The sequence below is a fragment of the Heterodontus francisci genome, chromosome 1 (genome assembly GCF_036365525.1).
Source record: "Heterodontus francisci isolate sHetFra1 chromosome 1, sHetFra1.hap1, whole genome shotgun sequence".
NCBI classification, from domain to species: Eukaryota; Metazoa; Chordata; class Chondrichthyes; order Heterodontiformes; family Heterodontidae; genus Heterodontus; species Heterodontus francisci.
Window position 1 is genome coordinate 99,693,268 of NC_090371.1, and position 21,127 is coordinate 99,714,394.

The 21,127-nt window shown below is 41.6% G+C and overlaps 1 protein-coding gene across 2 annotated transcripts in view; it reads left to right on the plus strand.

Moving 5' to 3' along the window:
• The window catches only part of setd9 (SET domain containing 9), a 38,673-nt gene extending 18,708 nt beyond the window's left edge, over window positions 1-19,965 (plus strand). For both annotated transcript variants that reach the window (XM_068033511.1, XM_068033520.1), the window contains exons 4-6: window positions 1,622-1,737; window positions 5,618-5,723; window positions 17,796-19,965. In XM_068033511.1, the coding sequence (XP_067889612.1) occupies window positions 1,622-1,737; window positions 5,618-5,723; window positions 17,796-17,883 (310 nt within the window). In that variant the 3' untranslated portion in view covers window positions 17,884-19,965. The remainder of the gene's footprint in view (window positions 1-1,621; window positions 1,738-5,617; window positions 5,724-17,795) is intronic.
• Window positions 19,966-21,127: the final 1,162 nt, after the last annotated feature.

Here is a 21,127-nt window from a genome sequence, read left to right on the forward strand (position 1 = left end):
CCGAGCAGACCGTCAAAGTCATTTGGCGGAATGCCTCATCACCAGAACTTTCAAACAAGCACCAAGACGTAGCTTGGCTGGTGGTGAGAAGGGCCCTCCCCGTCAGATCCTTCATGCACACCCGAAGTCTCGCCCCCTCCGCACAGTGCCCCCGCGTTGGCTGTGGTGGGGAAGAGACGGTCGCTCACCTCCTCCTGGAATGTGCCTTTGCAAAGCAGGTGTGGAAAGAGATGCAGTGGTTTTTGTCAAGGTTCATCCCAAGCAGCTCTGTAACACAGGAGTCTGTGCTCTACGGGCTGTTCCCAGGGACGCACACCGAGACAAACATCAACTGCTGCTGGAGGACTATCAATTCGGTGAAAGACGCCCTTTGGTCTGCCCGAAACTTGCTGGTCTTCCAGCGCAAAGAGTTGTCCACCACCGAATGTTGCAGACTGGCACATTCCAAGGTCCAGGACTACGTGCTGAGGGACGCACTAAAGCTTGGGGCAGCCGCAGCAAAGGCTCAATGGGGAAAGACCACAGTGTAAGGTTCCCCCACCAAGCTGGACTGAGGGGCTGGATCCATGGGAAACCCCTCGAACTGTATCGTTAATATTCTGAATTGCTGTAAATGTAAAACTGTAATTGACATGACAATTGTGAAACGGAAGGGTTGGGAAGAAACTCATGACAGTATTGAAGGAAACTGATCTCCCTTGCAATGTTTGTATTTTTTGGTGCTGTTTGGAAACTGTTTGGCAATGTAATTTTTACAGATTTTTATGAATAAAGTATATTTTGGAAAAAAAAAATAATCAAAAATGGTAACATTAAAAATATATGGTTTAATATTTCAACCTGATATTTCAGCAGTTATGAAATAAAAACCTAACTAGAATGCTTAGTTTCAGTGCAGGAACATAGCTTTGTCTTAGTACATTGAAACACTTTTTCCCATCCTCAAAAGCTGTTTACCCTGTACCCACACACCCCGGTCCCAGCTCACTCTAATGTTGGACACACATTCAGTTGAAAATGGAAATTCAGTGTGGCAGATTTATTCCCCAGATTAATGACCTTAAAATTGGTTGAATGTGGTGATGTATGTAGCACCTCTGGAGTGTTTTAACAGTTTGTTAATCTTTTTTGTATCTTTCATGATTGGAGTCTCTTATTCCTTCACTTCTTGGTTGTCTTAATGCACCACCCATGGTCAAGTTAGAAGCAGATGAATTGGTCTCAGACCTCTTATCAATGGAATTCAGTATCTGGTAGAAGGTGTATAACACTGTCTCACTGTGACTTGTCTTCCAATTTTGCCTTCCCGTCCTTGGTTAAACATCTTGACTTCACTCAGCTCCTCCCCTTGATGGCGAGGCTGGGACTGAGAATTTTGTCTGTGGATAATTGCAGGTTCATGCTCAAATCATAACATTCTGTGGTACAGTGTGTCAAAGCTCTGACATGTTGCAGTACTGAACCACTTTTTAAGTGTTATTTAATGGAATCCTACAAACTTTACATTATTGGGGACTTTAAAAAAATGTAGCTTGTTGAGGAAAGGTTTACTATCTAAACATTTATCATGATAAGTAAATTTGCATGTATACTCTTTTTCATTTTCTCTGACTACTTTCAGATCATGCAGTGGGCGGGACAGGCTTGGTCCTTATAAAACAAGTGATGTCACTTGGCTTACAGAAACCCCAGTCAATCCATTAGCTGTGGGTCAATACGTTAACAACTGTTCTAATGGTATGTTGCATTCTTTTGGGTCTTTGTAAAACATGTTGCTGTGCTTAGGAACTATGGAATTAATACGTTTGTAACTCACAAAAAGCAAACTAAGATTCTTGAAGGCAGCATTAGCAATTGAAAAGGTGTGGGAGATCAGAGGAGATGGTGAAAGCAAGAAAATCAATTGATGAAGTCACCTAAACAGAGACCCTAATCCATCTTTGGATTTTTATCTCACAGACTTTCCTCTGTCAGCATCAAAGACCTCTCCCATAAGTGAGCTCTTGCTTCCTACAAACCAGAGTATGACTTTATACATCAAGTGCATGGATAATTGTAACAAGCCCAGGAGTTAAACAGAAAAGCCTTGTATTCAGCTTTACTTATATGTTCCACACATGATCTCTTTGACTTCAGAAGACAACTGAATAAGTACATGGCTTTTTTAAAAATTCTTTCATGGGATGTGGGCATCACTGGCAAGGCCAGCATTTATTGCCCATCCCGAATTGCCCTTGACAGCTGAGTGGCTTGCCATGCCATTTCAGAGGGCAGTTAAGAGGCAACCAAATTGCTGTGGGTCCTGAGTCACATATAGGCTAGACCAGATAACGATGACAGATTTCCTTCCCTAAAGGACATTAGTGAGCCCAAATGGGTTTTTATCACAATCGTTGATAGTCTCATAGAATCACAGAATTGTTACAGCACAGAAGGAGGCCATCATGTCTATGCCAGCTCTCCGAAAGAGCAGTTTACTTAGTGCCACTCCCTACCTTCTCCCTGTAGCCCTACACATTCTTCTCTTTCAGATAACAATTCAATTCCCTCTTGAATGTGTGGATTGAACCTGGTTCCACCACACACTCAGGCAGTGCATTCCAGATCCTAACCACTCACTGCGTGAGAAAGCTTTCCTCATGTCGTCATTGCTTCTTTTGCCAATTACCGTAAATCTGTGCTCTCTTGTTCTCGCTCCCTCCACCAATGGGAACAGTTTTTCCCTTCTACTCTGTCCAGATCCCTCATGATTTTGAACACCTCGATCAAATCTCCTCTCAACCTTTTCTTCTCCAAAGAAAACAGTCCCAACTTTTCAAATCTATCCATGTAACTGAAGTTCCTCATCCCTGGAACCATTCTCGTGAATCATTTCTGCAGTCCCTCCAATGCCTTCACATCTTTCCTTAAGTGTGGCGCTCAGAACTGGACACAGTACTCCAGTAGAGGCCAAACCAGTGTTCTATACAAGTTAATATAACTTCCTTATAAACAAGAAGGTAATCGCAACCTGAAAATTTTGAGAGTCTTTTGAGTGGCCATGTTGATTTCACAACTACCCCACTACAGACATCCCTATAAGTTAATATTTTTAAATTCAAGTATATAATAAAATTTATTAGAAAAATTGTAAGTTCTTCAATTGGTAAAACTCACTAGTGGCACAAAATAGGTATTGCAGTCGCTAAATTTACTCTATTCATGCCATCCCGTTTATATTAATTATCCCTGGTCAGAACCTAAGGATTGCCTGCACTGATTTTGTTACAACAAATAAGAGGCTTTCAAAAGGGGCCAGCATCACTTGTGTCTGATCAAGATTTAAAAACTTCCAGAGAAATGAAAGGTCAGCCATTAGCATTTTAAGTTGGATTACTGCACCCATTGCGAATAGCCTTAAAAATTTGTACTTTTAATTGTCAGCCTTGTAAATGGCTGTATATTATAGCCCACAGAAACAATTCTGTTGCTGTCTTTAGTAATCATTTAACTGTCGTTCAGTGGATTGTGGGAAATATTAGATTTCAGAAAAGTGGTTTTAATTGCTGAGAGTGCCATAATTTAAGTATGTCATAGACTGCAGTTTTGAATGTCAGCAATCCATATAAAGTCATCTTCAGAATAATACAGTAGCTGATCATTTATTTGCAATCTACAGTTGACCTACAGTGGTTTGAAGGATTAAACAATCTCCAATCTCCTTTGGATGAGGCAGATGCCCTTTCTTCAGTCTCTGCCTGCTGATCTATCTGTCCATATGCCAAGCCTTATTCATGTGGATTTGGAAGGAAATCCCCATGACACCATTACTAAGATCAGCTTTCAATTCCAAGTTTTATTAATTAATTTAATTTAAATTCCACCAGCTGCCATGGTGGGATTTGAACCTGTGTCCCCAGGCATTAGCCTAGGCCTCTGGATTACTAGTTCAGTGACATTACCATTATGACACTCTCTCCCCTTAGGCTATGAGGTACCAATCAGATTTATTAACACATAAATAAATAAATAAATAGCACATTTCAGAAATATACAGAACCTAGCTATTCTTTCTCCTGCTACTCCCGTGTTATGTCCAGATGAGGAAGGGGTTTGGGCTCCCCTGTCCCCTTTTTCTGGTTTGGTCATAACAGGGCTTAACTTTTAAAACACATTCTTATTAGCTTCCCCTCAGTGAGTCTATTTTCACTGCTCTCTAATTGTAATTGCAAAGAAATCAACAATTCAAAAAGACCCAGGTTGGCCAGCAGTTTAGTCATATGACTATCTCCTTGTTTGGAGCAGCCTCACCTGTGAGGTTTATGTATTCCTCCAAGCATACCAGACACTCTTGCTGGGGTGGGGTGGGGTGGAGGAGGAGGAGTTGGTGGAGTGGAATGCTGGCTCTTACACATTCAATGGCTCTTAAAGTCTCTTGATCCTCACTATTGACAAAACCCACCTGGCTAATTGAATCAGGGAGTATTCCCATTGTCTCTCCATGCAACTGTCTTTTAGAATGCAAATGTGCAGTTATGTTTTCAGCCACTGTTCTGTGGTTTTTTTTAAAACAAGTTATGTTCAATGCCCAGTAACAGTTCAAAAATAATATTCCATATGGCAAAATTAATAGGTTTCATTTTGGCAGGTGTGGTTTCCGTCACACCTGGCACAGAACGAAGGTAAAAGAAAATTTCAAAAATTCACTTTGTTAGGCATCTTCTGGTCCAGGTTCCTGTTCTCAGCAGCTTTAGCCTAGCAGAGGAGCTATCACTATTCCCTCACTGTTGTAATGTTGGAAATGCAGTAATCAACTTGCACACAGCAAATTCCCACAAACAGCAATGTGATAGTGACTAGATAATCTATTTTAGTGATGTTGGTTGAGAGATAAATACTGACCAGGAGACTGAGGAGAACTCCTTTGCTCCCAGAAAAATAGATGATGAATGCAGGAGGAGGTTATTGATATGAAAAAAAAACAAAAATGTGAAAGATGACAGAGCCCTTGGGTGTTCAAAAGGCCAAAATCAGGAAGCAGGAGACAGTCTCTGATTTCCCCAACTGCTTTATTCTCAATCCACAGTTCAGTACAAATACCAGTTCCTACTCTTCCATTCTGGACTAACTCCCTGACTGGGGTAAAATTCAGCCCTTAAATACAAACTGCAATGAACATCACCTGCTCTCTATTAACATTGAATTAAGTCCTAGTTAATTAAAGGGACCAACATTTTGAATATAGTCATTGAGAACTCTGAGTTAAAGAGCTAGCACAAGTAGAAATATTTGAAAAGAAACTAGCCATGAGTATAACTTTGATGGAGAACCATATGATGGTAACTTGTTTGAAAGTGTACATTGTCAGACTCTGTCAGAAGCTTTGGAGATGTTCAAGGTAATGAGAGAGAAATCATCACAATGTTCAGGAACAGACTACCAGAGGTATGTACCACATGCTGCAAGATCAATGACATGGCCATGAAAAGCCATGTTAATAATTATGGATTAAGCCAGAATTTGAAAGCTAGCAGTAACTAGGAGCTTCAAGTAAACGTTCAGAAAATTAATGAAAAAGTCAGCAGATGTCAATAGTGTGTTTAAATAAAAACTAATCTGGTATATTTTTGTGTTTCAGAGAAAGCAGCTAATGTGTATTATCAGGAGTTTGATGTTCCTGTGACATTTCCTGTCGAGTTCCGTCAGTACGTTCCGAATGTCAACTATGGTCACAATGTGGAAAGGTTGGTCCCAATTGGCATTTGAGCTAGGATTTATTATTTTGCCATCAAAGAACAGCATCAAAATATATTGAATGAGAAGTTTTATAAATATCTATCCAAAACCTCCTTCAGTTAAGTGAGATTTGGACAGTGATTGCATATAATGTATTAGAAGTGGTACTGCAAGCTTAATAGATGAAATACTTGTCACTGATTGTTAGCCATTTCTATACAAAGTATTTGATTGTTTTTATTCAGTTCTGCATTTTATTAACAGCCATGATGACAGACAGGACAGTGGCATGGCTCAAAATGCAACTGCACAACAACTGGAATTTTTCTAACACCCTTAATGAAATATAACATTTCACATGGGAGAGTTACTAGGGTAGATAAAGAGAGAAACTCTGGTGGAGTCCCGAACAAGTGGGTGTAGCTTTAAAATTAGAGCTAGGATCTATGGGATAATGGGGTGATGCCAGAAAGCACTTTGTCACACAAAAAGTAGAAGTCTGGAACTCTCTTCCTTCAAAAAGCTGTTGAGGCTGGTTCAATTGAAAATTTCAAAACATATTTTTGTTCAGCAAGGATATTAAAGGTTACAGAACCAAGCTTGGTAGATGGAGTTAAGATACAGATCAGCCATAATCATATTTAATGGTGGAACAGGCTTGAGGGGCTGAATGATCTACCACTGTTCCTATGATAGACAATACTAAGAGGCAATTGAAGAATTAGGAAAGGTGAACAACTTTTAAAAGCAGGAAAAGAAGTAGCAAGGCAAAGAGGTGTAGGGAGGGAGTTCCAGTGTACAGCCATTACGGCTGAAGGCTATGCCACCAAATAAACAGTGGTGGGTATGGAGGTCATACAGGAGGTCAGAGATCAAAGTGCAGGCTTGGATGCAGTGCTGTAGGTGGTAGCAAAAGTAGGGTGGAGGGCAAGGCAATGAAGGGATTTGTAAACAAGGCCAGGATTTTGAATTCAATTCATTTAGAGGATAAGGGACCAGTAGAGGCAGTGAGGATAAAAGTGTCAGATATGGACATTGGAATTTCAAATGTTTTGGATGGAGATCAAAAAGAGCAATGGAGAAACTGTGGGCTGAATTTTACCAGCCCTTTGATGCCGTGGGTTGTGGCGGGGAGGCCCGTAAAATGCAAGCGGGAGTGGCCCGTCATGACCCATGGTGCCGAGAAGACCCCGCCAGATATTAGCGGCAGCGGTGAGGCCTCGGTGCGGCCAGCCTTCATTAAAATATTGAAATTAGGTACATTAACATGTAAATGAACTTAGCTGCCGCCACTGGCTGTCCCACGCCGATTTTATGGCCAACCGGCCGCAACTCGCACGCCTTCGGAACTCCGTTGGAGTTCTGAGGCGAGACACTGGTGGGGAGGGGGGAGCGGCTAAAACTATTTCTGTTGGTTGTGGGGATGGTGGGAAAGGGTTTGAGGGTCAAAGATGCTGAAGTTGGGGGGCGGGAAGTTCAGAATTTCAAAAAGTGTATTTCTGGGGGGTAGCTCAATTTATGTATAGCGGACTCAGTGAGTGGGGGGGAGAGGGGATTCAATATTACATTAAACCTTTATTAATTTTTTAATCACACTGGCACCTTTAAATATTTAAATATACCCTGAAGGGCTGGAAGTCCTTTAAAAATGGCGGTGGCGCCAGACACCGTTGCCGGGGATGCGGTGGCCGACCCCCCCCTCTACGTCATCAGGGGCAGCCTCTCCACCGCCTCCCCCCTCCATTAAAATGAACCCCTGCGCGTAATATGGCGGTGGGGGGATGCGGGGGGCATGAAAAGGCAGAGGCGGGGTTCCCCCCGCCTTTTCAGCCAGCGCTGGGAACCCTGCCTCCAGCACAAAAGCCAGCCCTTTAGTTCACAATCTTGTAAAGGGATTGAACGAAAGGGAATTTGACACTAGTCTTTTAGTTTTGAAATTTCCCCTGGTCTCTTGTAAACTAGCAACAAGTCAGTTTTGAGACCCCATCATAGAGTGAGCTGGTAGTTGAGTAACATGGGACTGGAGTGAGGCTTTTTAAAAATGGAAATTTGGTGAAAGTGGGAATTCGATGGCGAGTCAGAGATGAACTGTGGGTAAGTAGTACTGAACTTATGTTTTTTATTGGACTGAAATTTTAATGTGTACAACTGTAAGTCACCTGTACATGGGTCACTATCCATACGTTACTTAGGTACTGTGTAGCTGGCCAGTCAATACAGGTTTGTGACTAGAATTCCAACTTGAACCAAGAGCACATCACAGAGGAACAAAATGAGAATAAGGACTTGTAGAACAGGAATTAAGTTTTTGGAAAAGAGATGCAGGGGGAATATATGGAAGAACTTTTTTACACAGCAGGTGGTGATGACCTGGAACTCGCTGCCCACAAGGGTGGTGGAAGCAAAGACAATCAATGACTTCAAGGGGAAATTGGATGGCCACTTGAAGGAAATAAACTTGCAGGGCTACAGGGATTGAGCGGGGGAGTGGGACTGACTGGATTGCTCCGCGGAGAGACTGCATAGATTTGATGGGCTGATTGGCTTCCTTCTGAGTAGTAAATGACACTGAAAGTGGTAATTGGATAGCGAGGGAGAAGTAGGGGCTAATTAAACAAGCTAACAGGGTCAGGGATGTTTCAATCCTGAAAGAAGGGGATTAGCATCCTTGAAAGTAGATAAATAACCAGGGATGGATAAAATGTACCCCAGGCTATTAAAAGAAGCCAGGGAGAAATAGCGGAAGGTCTAACCATCATTTTCCAATCCTCACTGGATACAAGTGTGGTGCCAGAGGATTGGATGACTGCTAGCATTGTACCTATGTTTAAAAAGCGAGCGAGGGATAGACCGAATAATTACAGGCCAGTCAGTCTAACCTCAGTAGTGGGCAAATTATTGGAATCAATTGTGAGACACAGGATAAGCTGTCACTTAGAAAGGCACGGATTAATCAAAGATCGTCAGAATGGATTTGTTGAGGGAAGGTTGTGTCTAACTTGATTGAATTTTTTGAGGAGGATTGATGAGGGTAGTGCAGTTGATGTGGTCTACATGGATTTTAGCAAGGCTTTTGACAAGGTCCCACATGGCAGACAGGTTAAAAAAAAACCATGGGATCCAGGGAAATGCAGCAAACTGGATACAAAATTGACTCTGGCAGGAAACAAAGGGTAATTGTTGACAGTTGTTTTTGCAACTGGAAGGCCGTTTCCAGTGGGGTTCCGCAGGGTTCAGTACTGCCTCCCCTGTTTTTTGTGGTATAAACGATTTGGACGTAAACATAGGGGGCATGATCAAGAAGTTTGCAGATGACTCAAAAATTGGCCGCATGGTTGATATCAAGGAGGATAGCTGTAGGCTGCAGGAAGATATCAATGAACCGGTCAGGTGGGCAGATAAGTGGCAAATGGAATTTAATCCAGAGAAATGTGAGGTGATGCATTTGGGGAGGTCAAACAAGGCAAAGGAATACACAATAAATGGGAGAATACTGAGAGGTGTAGAGGAAGTGAGGGACCTTGGAATGAATGTCCACAGATCCCTGAGGGTAGCAGGACAGGTCGATATGGTGATTAAGAAGGCATATGGAATCCTTTCCTTTATTAGCTGAGGCATAGAATATAAAAGAGTAGGGAGGTTATGCTGGAACTATATAAAACATTAGTTAGGACACAACTTGAGTACTGTGTGCAGTTCTGGTCACCTCATTACAAAAAGGATGTAATTGCACTAGAGAGGGTACAGAGGAGATTAATGAGGATGTTGCCAGGACTGGAAAATTGCAGCTATGAAGCAAGATTGGATAGACTGGGATTGTTCTCCTTGGAACAGATGGGAGATTTGATTGAGATGTACAAAATTGTGAGGGGCTTGGACAGAGTGATGTGAAGGGCCTATTTACCTTAACAGAGGGGTCAGTGACTAGGGGACATAGATTTAAAGTGATTGGTTGAAGGATTAGAGGGGGGATGAGGAAATATTTTTCACCCAGAGGGTGGTGGGGGTCTGGAACTCACTGCCTGAAAGGGTGGTAGAGGCAGAAAACCTTATCTCATTTAAAAGGTGCCTGGATGTGCATCTGAAGAGCCGTAACTTGCAGGGCTACGGACCAAATGCTGGAAGGTGGGATTAAGCTGGGTGTCTCTTTTTCTTTTGGGCAGCGCAGACACGATGGGCCAAGAGGCCTTTTAGAATCATAGAATGTTTATGGCACGATGTGAGAATCGTAGGCTTGGTCTGTGGGAAGCATCGCCAACTCACATTGCTCAAGCTCAAAAACTCAGATTTGGAGATGGAGACAATTTAATACATCAGGGACAGAGAGGTTCTTGGAGCAAGAATTTGAGAGGGTAGTCACATCAATGATAAATATGGAGCAGGCAGTGGAGGAGGGGAAATGGGTGACTGACTATCTGAGGGGCAGGGAAAGGAAGAACAGGAGTGCCCAGAGCAACTTACACTGTCAAACTGATTTGAAACTTTAGCTTCTTGTGGGAAAAATGAGGACAAAGGATAAAGACAAGAAATAAATATCAATGGAATTAACAAACAAAAGATGCCTCAAGTTTTGGAGCTTAGAATGCACAGCTGGAAATGCAGTAGTGCTAGAGGATTCAATAGAGGGACTGACACGATCTTTTGCAGTTGTTACGACCAGGTGAGAAAGGGGTCTAGGGTTCCCTCTCAGCCTTCACCTGGTCTTATGGTAACAGGGTTTAATTTTAAACACACCATGCTTTTAGCTCCCCCTTGGTGAATCCTTGTTCACTGCTTTCCAATTATAAGGCAAAGAAACTAGCCAAACAGGTTTTATTCGGTTTTAAAAAAAAGGTTGAACTTTATTAAATTTAAACTCTAATTTGGTTAACGCCTACGGATACGCGACGCACCCATGCTAGCATGCATACACGATATACACATGCAGATAGAGACAGAAAGAGCAGAAGAAATAAAGTGGAAAAGTTTGAGGCAATATCTAAAGATGGTTTTGGTTATTGTTCTTGGAGCTTGCTGTAAAGTACTTGATTGTAGGTAGATCTTGCTTTTCGTTGGGACCCAGTATTCTTCTTAAACCTTGCACGATGTAAGAGACTTTTCTCTCTTGAAGTTCATGTGTCCAGAGGCTTGTGAGACAGAGATAGGAGCAGACAAGAGAGGTCTTCTCACTCCAGGCACAAACAATCTTTGAGTTCAAAAATTCTGTGGCTAGTTCAAAATACCTTGGACCAACCAGTTAGTCGTGTGACCAACTGGTTTAACCAGTCCTGGCTTTTGTGGGTTGTATCACCTTAGCGGTCTCTGGAATGCTGTTCCTTACACCTTCAATGTCTGGTGATCAAAATCCATTGTGGGTTGAATGTGTCAGGGAATGGTCCTTTATTTCCACAAGCACTGTTTGTTAGTATGCAAATGTTTTTCAGCTAAGTGTCTGGCAGCCCTTGTATCAGGCCTTCTCCTCTTCCCAGCAACAGTTTAAACATAGAAATGTAGAAAATAGGAGCAGGAGTATTCCATTCGGCCCTTCGGGCCTGCTCCGCCATTCAAAAAGGTTCATGGCTGATTGTCTAATTCAGTATCCTGTTCCCACTTTCTCCCAATATCCTTTGATCCCTTTGGCATTAAGAAATATATCTATCTCCTTCTTGAATATATTTAATGACTTGGCCTCCACTGCCTTCTGCGGTAGAGAATTCCACAGGTTCACCACCCTCTGAGTGAAGAAATTTCTCCTCATCTCGGTTCTAAATGGCACACCCCATATCCTGAGACTGTGACCCCTGGTTCTGGACTCCCCAGCCATCGGGAACATCCTCCCTGCATCTAGCCTGTCTAGTCCTGTTAGAATTTTATAGGTTTCTATGAGATCCCCTCTCATTCTTCTAAACTCTAGTGAATATAGGCCTAGTCAACCCAATCTCTCCTCATGTCAATCCTGCCATCCCAGGAATCAGCCTGGTAAATCTTCTTTGCACTCCCTCCATGGCAAGAACATCCTGCCTCAGATAAGGAGAACAAAACTGGGCACAATATTCCAGATGTGGTCTCACCAAGGCCCTGTATAACTGCAGTAAGACATCCTTGCTCCTCTACTCAAATCCTCTTACAACGAAGGCCAACATACCATTCGCCTTCCTAACTGCTTGCTGTACCTGAATGCTTGCTTTCAGCGACTGGTGTACAAGGACACCCAGGTCACGTTGCACCTCCCCCTTTCCCAATCTATCACCATTCAGATAATCTGCTTTTCTGTTTTTACAACCAAAGTGGATAACCTCACATTTGTCCACATTATACTGCATCTGCCATGCATTTGCCCACTCACCCAACTTGTCCAAATCACATGGGAGCCTCTTTGCATCCTCCTCACATCTCACATTCCCCCCCACCCCCCCAGCTTTGTGTTATGTGCAAACTTGAAAATGTTACATTTAGTTCCCTCACCCAAGTCATTAATATATATTCTGAATAGCTGGGGCCCAAGCACTGATCCCTGCAGTAACCCACTAGTCACTGCCTGCCAGCTGGAAAAAGACCCATTATTCCTACTCTTTTTCCTGTCTCTCAACCAATTCTCAGTCCATGCCAGTATATTACCCCCAATCCCATGTGCTTTAATTTTGCACACTAACCTCTTATGTGGGACCTTATCAAAAGCCTTCTGAAAATCCAAATACACTACATCCACTGGTTCTTCCTTATCGATTCTACTAGTTACATCCTCAAAAAACTCCAGTAGATTTGTTAAGCATGATTTCCCTTTTGTAAATCCATGCTGGGCACATTAAAATCAATGTTCATATGACAAAATTAATATGCCTCATTCTTGGCAGGTGGGGGCCTGCATGACACAGTCCAAACCAAAAGTCCCAGATGCCTTGTTGCCTCACAGATGCCAGAATAAAGGACATATCACATAGACTGGAAAAGATTGTGCAAGGAGATGAAAGGAACCAGTCATTGTGTTCCATGTGGGAGCCAATGATGTAGGTGCAGAAAGGACAGAAATCCTGGAAAATTAATTTAGACTAAGAAACAATTTTAGGAGCATTTCATGGGTAGAAGTCTCAGGAATACTTATGCGCCCATGCATTAGAACAAAAAAAGGACATTGGCACCAGTTCCGGGACAATTGGGAGCTACTCTGCAAAGATGGGCTACATCTGAATACTGACAAAACAGTTAATTATGGAAGAGATGAGGTACTTTAATTAGGAGGGAGATAAAGTTGGTTGGGGGGAAAATAAAATAAACCAGGATCAGCTAATAGAGAAGGAAGAAATAGATGAGGAGGATAACATTCATTCTGGGAAAAAAAACAAGGGATAGGGTAGTAAAAGACTAAAAGAAAATAGACTAGTTATAAATGGGGAAAAGACAGAAGTAAAGGTGGGGTAGTTTAGACAAAAAAATAGGCAAAGGAGTAGAATTTTAAATAAAACAAAGCTTAAAATGCATCTGTTGCAATCCCCATAGTGTGGGAAATAAACTGGAAGCAATTATTTTGTAGCAAGATCTAATGAAACCTGTCCGTAAACTGCACAAGAATGCAAAATAAACATCAGAATATAATATATTTAGGAGAGATAGAGTTGAATATTGGTAAAAGGAAGAATACATGCAGCAGAGAGAGGTGATATAGACAAGAAAGGCGTACAGACAGAATTAATAAGTTCAGAGCTCCAAGATAAAAAGAAAAGGCTTGTTATATTAGGGCGGGTATATTCCAGATCTCCAAATTGGGGGAAGGAAATAGAATTCTTGCCTAATGGGAGCAAATCTTCAAGTAAAATATGACACTAAGCAAAACAGTGGCTTTTGTAAGACAAATGTTTTTAACTATTGAAATATAACAGATCTCACCAATAGAGGATTATATAATTCTCTCAAATTTGAAAGGCATCTAAATTTCAAGTGCCACAGACAGGATTTATTTATGCATTTTTTGGAAGAGTAAAGGATTTTTTTTTTATCATGGATGTATTTGTTCTATAAAGCCTTAAACACCACTTCAGATGAATTCTAAAGCATTGCTAATATATTTTTCATATGAAGATTATCATTATTTATGATTTTCACATATATGAAACATTTATCATGTGGCCAATCAGATTCAGTCCCTTCCCCAAGAATAAAAGGGTGAAAGCAACATGAAAATTGGGCCTTGAACTGTATAATGTACTCCATTGTTGTTCATTTATATGCTGCATATGTAAAGTCCTGAATTGCATGAATGATTAAAAAGATTAGGGCAAGTATGAAGCCTTAAGGAAGAAGCATGGGACAAAATTAAAGCTGGTAACAAACAAGTAGAGAAGGGAAGAGAAGTAAAAGAGGGCAAAGAAATTAGGCACTTCTGTCATTCTTTTATTCTCTATCAGATTGTCATCCTTGAGCTTAGTCAAGTCAACCCTCTGTCAGCCTTTCTCTTGCAGTGTCAGGCCCAGGTCTAGGTCTGAAGCAGAGACTTTTAATAAGGGTTTTGCCTGTAAATGTACAAACAAGGTTGCAGAAGTATTAGAGGAGGATGCAGAGGAACAATTAATAATAGATATAAATATTGAACGAGTTAATGGGATTTAAAGTTCTGAAGTCACTATAATAAGAAAGATTTGTAAGGAGGTAGCAGCAGTACTAACCCTAATTTTGCAAAATGACTGGACAATGGTGACTATTGTTTCCTTATTCAAAATAGGGAAAGGGGGAAGCTAGCTAGACCAGTTACCCTCACATCAGTAGTAGAACTGCTAGAATAGGAGATGATATTATTGAACACTTAAAAATATATGGGTTAATTAGGGACAGGCAACATGGATTTCTAAAGGACAGATCACACTTGACTAACTGAATCAAATTCTTTGAGGAAATTACTGACTGGATGGACAAAGGGAATGCATTGTATATGACATACTTAAACTTTCAAATAGGTTTTGAAGAAATTTGTGGAAAAGATTCTTCTTTGGCCTCCTTATCTCGAGAAACAATGGGTAAGCGCCTGGAGGTGCTCAGTGGTGTGTGGAGCAGCGCCTGGAGTGGCTATAAAGGCCAATTCTAGAGTGACAGGCTCTTCCACAGGTGCTGCAGAAAAATTTGTTTGTCGGGGCTCTCCCCTTGCGCCTCTGTCTTTTTTCCTGCCAACTGCTAAGTCTCTTCGACTCGCCATACTTTAGCCCCGCCTTTATGGCTGCCCGCCTGCTCTGGCAAACGCTGGCAACTGACTCCCACGACTTGTGATCAGTGTCACAGGACTTCATGTCGCGTTTGCAGACGCCTTTAAAGCGAAGACATGGACGGCCGGTGGGTCTGATACCAGTGGCGAGCTCGCTGTACAATACGTCTTTGGGGATCTATCCATCTTCCATGCGGCTCACATGGCCAAGCCATCTCAAGCACCGCTGACTCAGTAGGGTGTATATGCTGGGGATGTTGGCCGCCTCGAGCACTTCTGTGTTGGAGATACGGTCCTGCCACCTGATGCCAAGTATTCTCCGGAGGCAGCGAAGATGGAATGAATTGAGATGTCGCTGTTGGCTGACATACGTTGTCCAGGCCTCGCTGTCATAGAGCAAGGTACTGAGGACACAGGCTTGATACACTCGGACATTTGTGTTCCGTGTCAGTGCACCATTTTCCCACACTCTCTTGGCCAGTCTGGACATAGCCGTGGAAGCCTTTCCCATGCGCTCGTTGATTTCTGCATCTAGAGACAGGTTACTGGTGATAGTTGAGCCTAGGTAGGTGAACTCTTGAACCACTTCCAGAGCGTGGTCGCCAATATTGATGGATGGAGCATTTCTGACGTCCTGCCCCATGATGTTCGTTTTCTTGATATGCTATTAAAGTTAAAGTAGTGGCATGGATAGAAGGACAAAGAGTAGGAGCAAATGAATGTTGAGTTGGCGCTAATGCATAGCACAGGGTTCTATATTGAGGGAAGCAGAGTTAACGTTTTGGGTCAGTTCCGAAGAAGGGTCACTGACCCGAAACGTTAACTCTGCTTCTCTCTCCACAGATGCTGCCAGACCTGCTGAGTATTTCCAGCATTTCTTGTTTTTATTTCAGATTTCCAGTATCCGCAGTATTTTGCTTTTATTTTGTTCTATATTGAGGGTTCTCTTGTTCTCTATATACATAAATGATGTGGATCTGGGTATAGAGAGAATAATATCAAAGTTTGCTCATGATGCCAAATTCAGGGACTTTGAAAACTGAGGAAGACTACAATATGACCTAAATAGATCAGCAGAGTGGACAAATGTATAGCAAATCCAATTTAACCAAAGATAAAAGGCAGTAGCACATTTTGGGGAAAAAGAACACAAAGTAGAAATATATCCTAAATGTTGCAATTCTCAATGGAATAGAAGAACAGAAAAATCTAAAGATTCACATAATATAAAACTTTAAAAGCTGAAATGTAAGAAGAAAAGGCCACGAAAAGGCTAATGGGACTCTCAGCTTTATATGAATGCAAAAGCATGGAGTTGATAATGAATCTGTATAAGACACTAGACCATAGTTGGAACACTGTTGGTATTTCCTGATAATGGAAAGAATATTAGAGCCATGGCAAAGGAGTAACATGGATTCAATAGAAAGGTGCTAGAGTGAGAGGATATAATTATGATGGAAGACTTGAAAACCTAGGGCTTTATTCACTGTAGTAGAAAATGTTACAGTAAGATCTAATTGAAGTGTTCAACAGAGTTATGAAGGATTTCAGAGAGTAAATAAAGTCATAGAGTCGTACCGCATAGAAACAGGCCCTTCAGCCCACTGCGTCCATGCCTACCATAATACCGAATCCCACCTGCCCACATTAATTCCATATCCCTCTATGCCTTGCTCATTCTAGTACCTGTCCAGATGTCTCTTAAATGTCGCTACTGTTTCTGCCTCCACCACCTCCTCTGGCAGCTCATTCCAGATACCCACTATTCTTTGTGTGAAAAATTTACCCCTTTGATCCCCTTTAAACTCCTCCCTCTCACCTTAAATCTGTGCCCTCTCGTTTTAGTCACCCCTACCATGGGAAACAGACGCTGGCTATCTACCCTATCTATGCCTCTCATAATTTTATATACTTCTATCATGTCCCCTCTCAGCCTCCTTCGCTCCAGGGAAAACAGACCCAGCCTATCCAATCTTTCTTTATAACTCAAGCCCTCCAAACCAGGCAACATCCTTGTGAATCTTTTCTGCACTCTCTCTGGCTTAACCACATCTTTCCTGTAGTGTGGTGACCAGAACTGCACACAGTACTCCAATTGTGGCCTAAACCAACGTTATGTACAACTGTAACATGACGTTCCAACTCTTGTACTCAATGCCTCAGCCGATGAAGGCAAGCATGCCATACGCCTTCTTCACCACCCTGTCTACCTGTGTTGCCACTTTCAGGGAACTATGTACTTGCACCCCAAGGCCTCTCTGCTTAACAACACTCCCCAGGGCCCTGCCATTCACTCTATATGTCCTGCCCTGGTTTAACTTCCCAAAATGCATCACTTTGCACTTGTCTGCGTTAAATTCCATTTGCCAATCCCTTGCCCACTTTCCCAGTTTATCTATATCCTGTTGTAACCTTAGACAACCTTCTTCACTGTCCACTATACCACCAATTTTGATGTCATCTGCAAACTTTCTAATCATGCCCCGTACATTCACATCCAAGTCATTAATATATATGACAAACAATAGTGAAAGATTATTTCTACTGAGGGGAATCAGTAACTCAGGTATAAATTTTGGATTAGTGCTGGAGCATAAAGAGGGAGGTTAGAATAAGCCTTTTTCCTGCAAAGTGTTAGAATAAGGAATACAATACTATTTAAGCCAATTCCATCATTGTTTAAGGTTGAGTTGGATAACACTTGAAGACAAATATTAAAAGATATTGTGAAAGAGCAGGATAACAGGATTAGAATATATAGCTTTGGAGCGAGCACAGGCACAATAGATTGAAATAGCTTCCTGCTGCACTTATATTTCTATGATGCTTTGTGGTGCTTACAGATTTTGTAATTTAAATGTTTCATCTGTTTCTGGTCCTTAATATTTCCATTTGTTTTGTACTGCAGGCCTTTGCGATGTGTGGTTCTTGTGGCACTGAGAGACATAGACAAGGGAGAAGAGCTATTCTCTAATTACTACACTATAGTGCATTGAAAAAACAGGACACAGTGACATCAGGAGCTTCATCCCAAGCAGTGTGGAGTTTCCCATTTTAGCTATTGATGCTAAATTCTCAAATTATTTCTCTACAAGACAGCTTTTTAATAAGTGATGGGTTGCATAGTTATTGCTAGTGTTTTGATGAGAAAAACAAATAGACCCCTTTTGAAACGCATGCAACTTTTGTATAAATAAATTAACAATAACCTTTACTTTGTGTTAATATGTAGAGAACATGTACAATTTGACTTAAACTAAATCAAAGGGGTGAAGTTGATTAATTTATTTTGATGATGAGTTTTTTTATTTTTCTTGCTTAGTTTCCAGAGCTGTGGCTACAAAGGAGGGCAGGTAGATGGGCAGTCATCTCCCATATGTTCAGCTGTGCCATTCTAAATTGGTTGTCAGGAAGTGTGTGCAAGTTAATTGAAGGATTATGCTTCTTTCTTGGTCTGTACTAGACATCCATTGGAACAACAGAGCCTAATGAGACGGGGTAAATTGAACTGGCTGTGATTCTGTAGGGCTGATTTTCAACTTCATTGCACTCCATTACTGCCATTTCTGAATAAAAATAGTCATAGACCCCTTTGCCTAGTCTCCGCTCTATTTGTGCAACATGTGCACGTCTGGTTGAGGTTGAGTAATCGTCCAGATATTGTATCTAAAACAGATTTTTCATTCAAATTGAATTGTAATGAGCTAGAAATTCTGTAGTTGGGACGACTATTTCTTCATGGGAAATGTTGCGTCTGTCCAACAGAACAAGATCTTCTATGTTTCATATCACTGGGGTGTACTTTGCAGGAAAGAGTTGGTAATCACATTATCACCCAGACTCTTAGATATCCGATTCTGTTGGCACATCCAGAGCCACAACTGCTGCCCCATCCTCAGCCATTCAGTTATCACAGCTTACCTACTCCATCTCCAGCCAGAGATATTATTCGGGAGGAAGTAATTAGAGAGTTTGAAAGGTTTTTACTGGATAGTGCACTGAACACTAGTGGACATGAAGGCCTGGGAGCTGGAGAGAGTGAGGATGTCATTCTTCCACAGAGGGTGCAGAAATGACTGCCCTCCATTGAGAAGCATGGACCCAGTTTTCAAAAGCGTTGTGATTAGGGAACATCGATCCGGGGATGGTTTCCCTGCAGATGGTTAAAGTGGTGGACAAGTGGGAGGAGCCCACTATCCATATCAGTCACACATTACAGAACTTGCAGAGCACTCATTTGGGAGTGACAATTTGGAAGATTTCTGCAGCGGCAAGTGCCTGGAAGAACTAAGGATATTAGTGGTTGTGAGAGAGGCAGCTAACACTAACAAGCTAATAGTTGCTTTGAAAAGGACACTTTCACAGGATTTCCAAGATCTAGTTGGGCTATTCCAATTGTGATAACACCAGTCAGCAGCATTTTCAGCCCGAGCTGAGCACCAATAGGCTTTAAGGAGTGGTCACAGATATAACTGTCTGGAGAGTGCCAAGGAACCTACTTCCTTAAGGGCCCTCCAAAGCCTGCAAGAGGGATCTTCAGACTTCTGCCAGCCTCCTCTTGTCACTGCAAGAGAAAGGCTGCTAAAAACTGGACCGTCTGGGACAGCAACTTCACCTTAGACCCCAGCCACCCACTGTTCAACCTTATATACTCAGGAAACACTTCATTAGATTGTGAGCTCGAGCGAACAACTAGCACAAAAGAGAGATATGATGGTTAAAAATAGTCATGTTAAATCATATACTAATTATAATAAAACTAGTGAATGTTTAAAAACAGAAAATACTGGAAATGTTTTAAAAACAAGAAATGCTGGAACCACTCAGCAGGTCTGGCAGCATCTGTGGAAAGAGAAGCAGAGTTAACGTTTCGGGTCAACAATCTTTCATCAGAACTTTTCATGAAAGGTCATTGACCTGAAACAGTAACCCTGCTTCTGTTTCCACAGTTCCTGCCAGACCTGCTAAGTGTTTCCAGCATTTTCGTTTTTTAGTTCAGATTTCTAACATGTATGAATGTTTTTTTTTTGACACTGATGAATGCTTCTGTGCAAAATAAACACTAACCATGGAGAGTTCAGAGTTCACTTTTTTGTATGCTTGCTTAATCTTTGTCCATAGATAGTGGCAGAGGAAAGGTAGACTTCTGGCTCTTGAAGTCTGATATGCAGGTTAAATAATGTCATCCTTCAGCTGCACATAACAAATGATCTCCTTGTGAAATATTCACCTCAGGAATATCTTAGTGATGTATCTCCACTTATATAATACTGGTAATATTTTGGAGAAAATTAATACAGAAGGCTCACTAGCACTGAGGATAATGCAGGTATAATTTTTGGCCAGCAGTTTTGAGGCAGGAGCTGTAACTGCTGCATCTTACTCTGTTTGCCATCTGCCAACCAACAGAAAGCTGGCAGTAATTCAGAACAAATTTCAGACCTTTGACATGCAGACCCCCAAATGCCAAGAATGAGACATTAATTTTGCCACCTGTACATTGATTTTTAAACTGTTACTGAGTAAAGAAAGAACTTATTTTAATAAAAAAAAACACCAGACCCTTGACTGGAAAGACATTTGCATAGTAACAGACAGTGCTTGGAAAGGACAAAGGGGCCATTCCCTGCTCCAATATAATCCACAATGGACTTTTGATGACCAGATATTGAAGGGGGAGAGGCTAGTATTCCCAGTTAACTGCTAAGTTGGCCGAATACACAAACAGACATGGTCGGACCAATTCAGTCACAGGACTAACTGGCTGTTGGAGTTTTTTGAATTTGAACTTGCCACAGAGAATTTGCACTCAGAAAGCTGTTTGCTTCTGGGCTGGTAAAGACCTCTCGTGGCTGGCTTGCCGCCGCGCCTCTCATGTCTGCTCATCAGCTTTGGAATCCATTGAAGACACAGGAACCCCAAGAGAGAAAAGTCTCCCACCATGAACAAGGTTTAAGAAGAATACTAGGCCCAATGAAAATAAAGAATTATCTACAAACACGAACTACCTACAAAAGGACTACAGTGAGCTCGAAGTACAGTAACAAGAAACTCTTCTGATATTGCCTCAAACCTCTCTACTTTATTTTTCTTCTGCTCTTTTCTGTCTCTATTTACATATGTGTATCATGTAAGCATGCTAGTGGGTGACACAGCATGTATCCATAGGCGTTAACTGAATTAGAGTTTAAGTTTTAATAAATTTCACTTTTCTTTAAACCTAAGAAAGCCTGGTTGTGC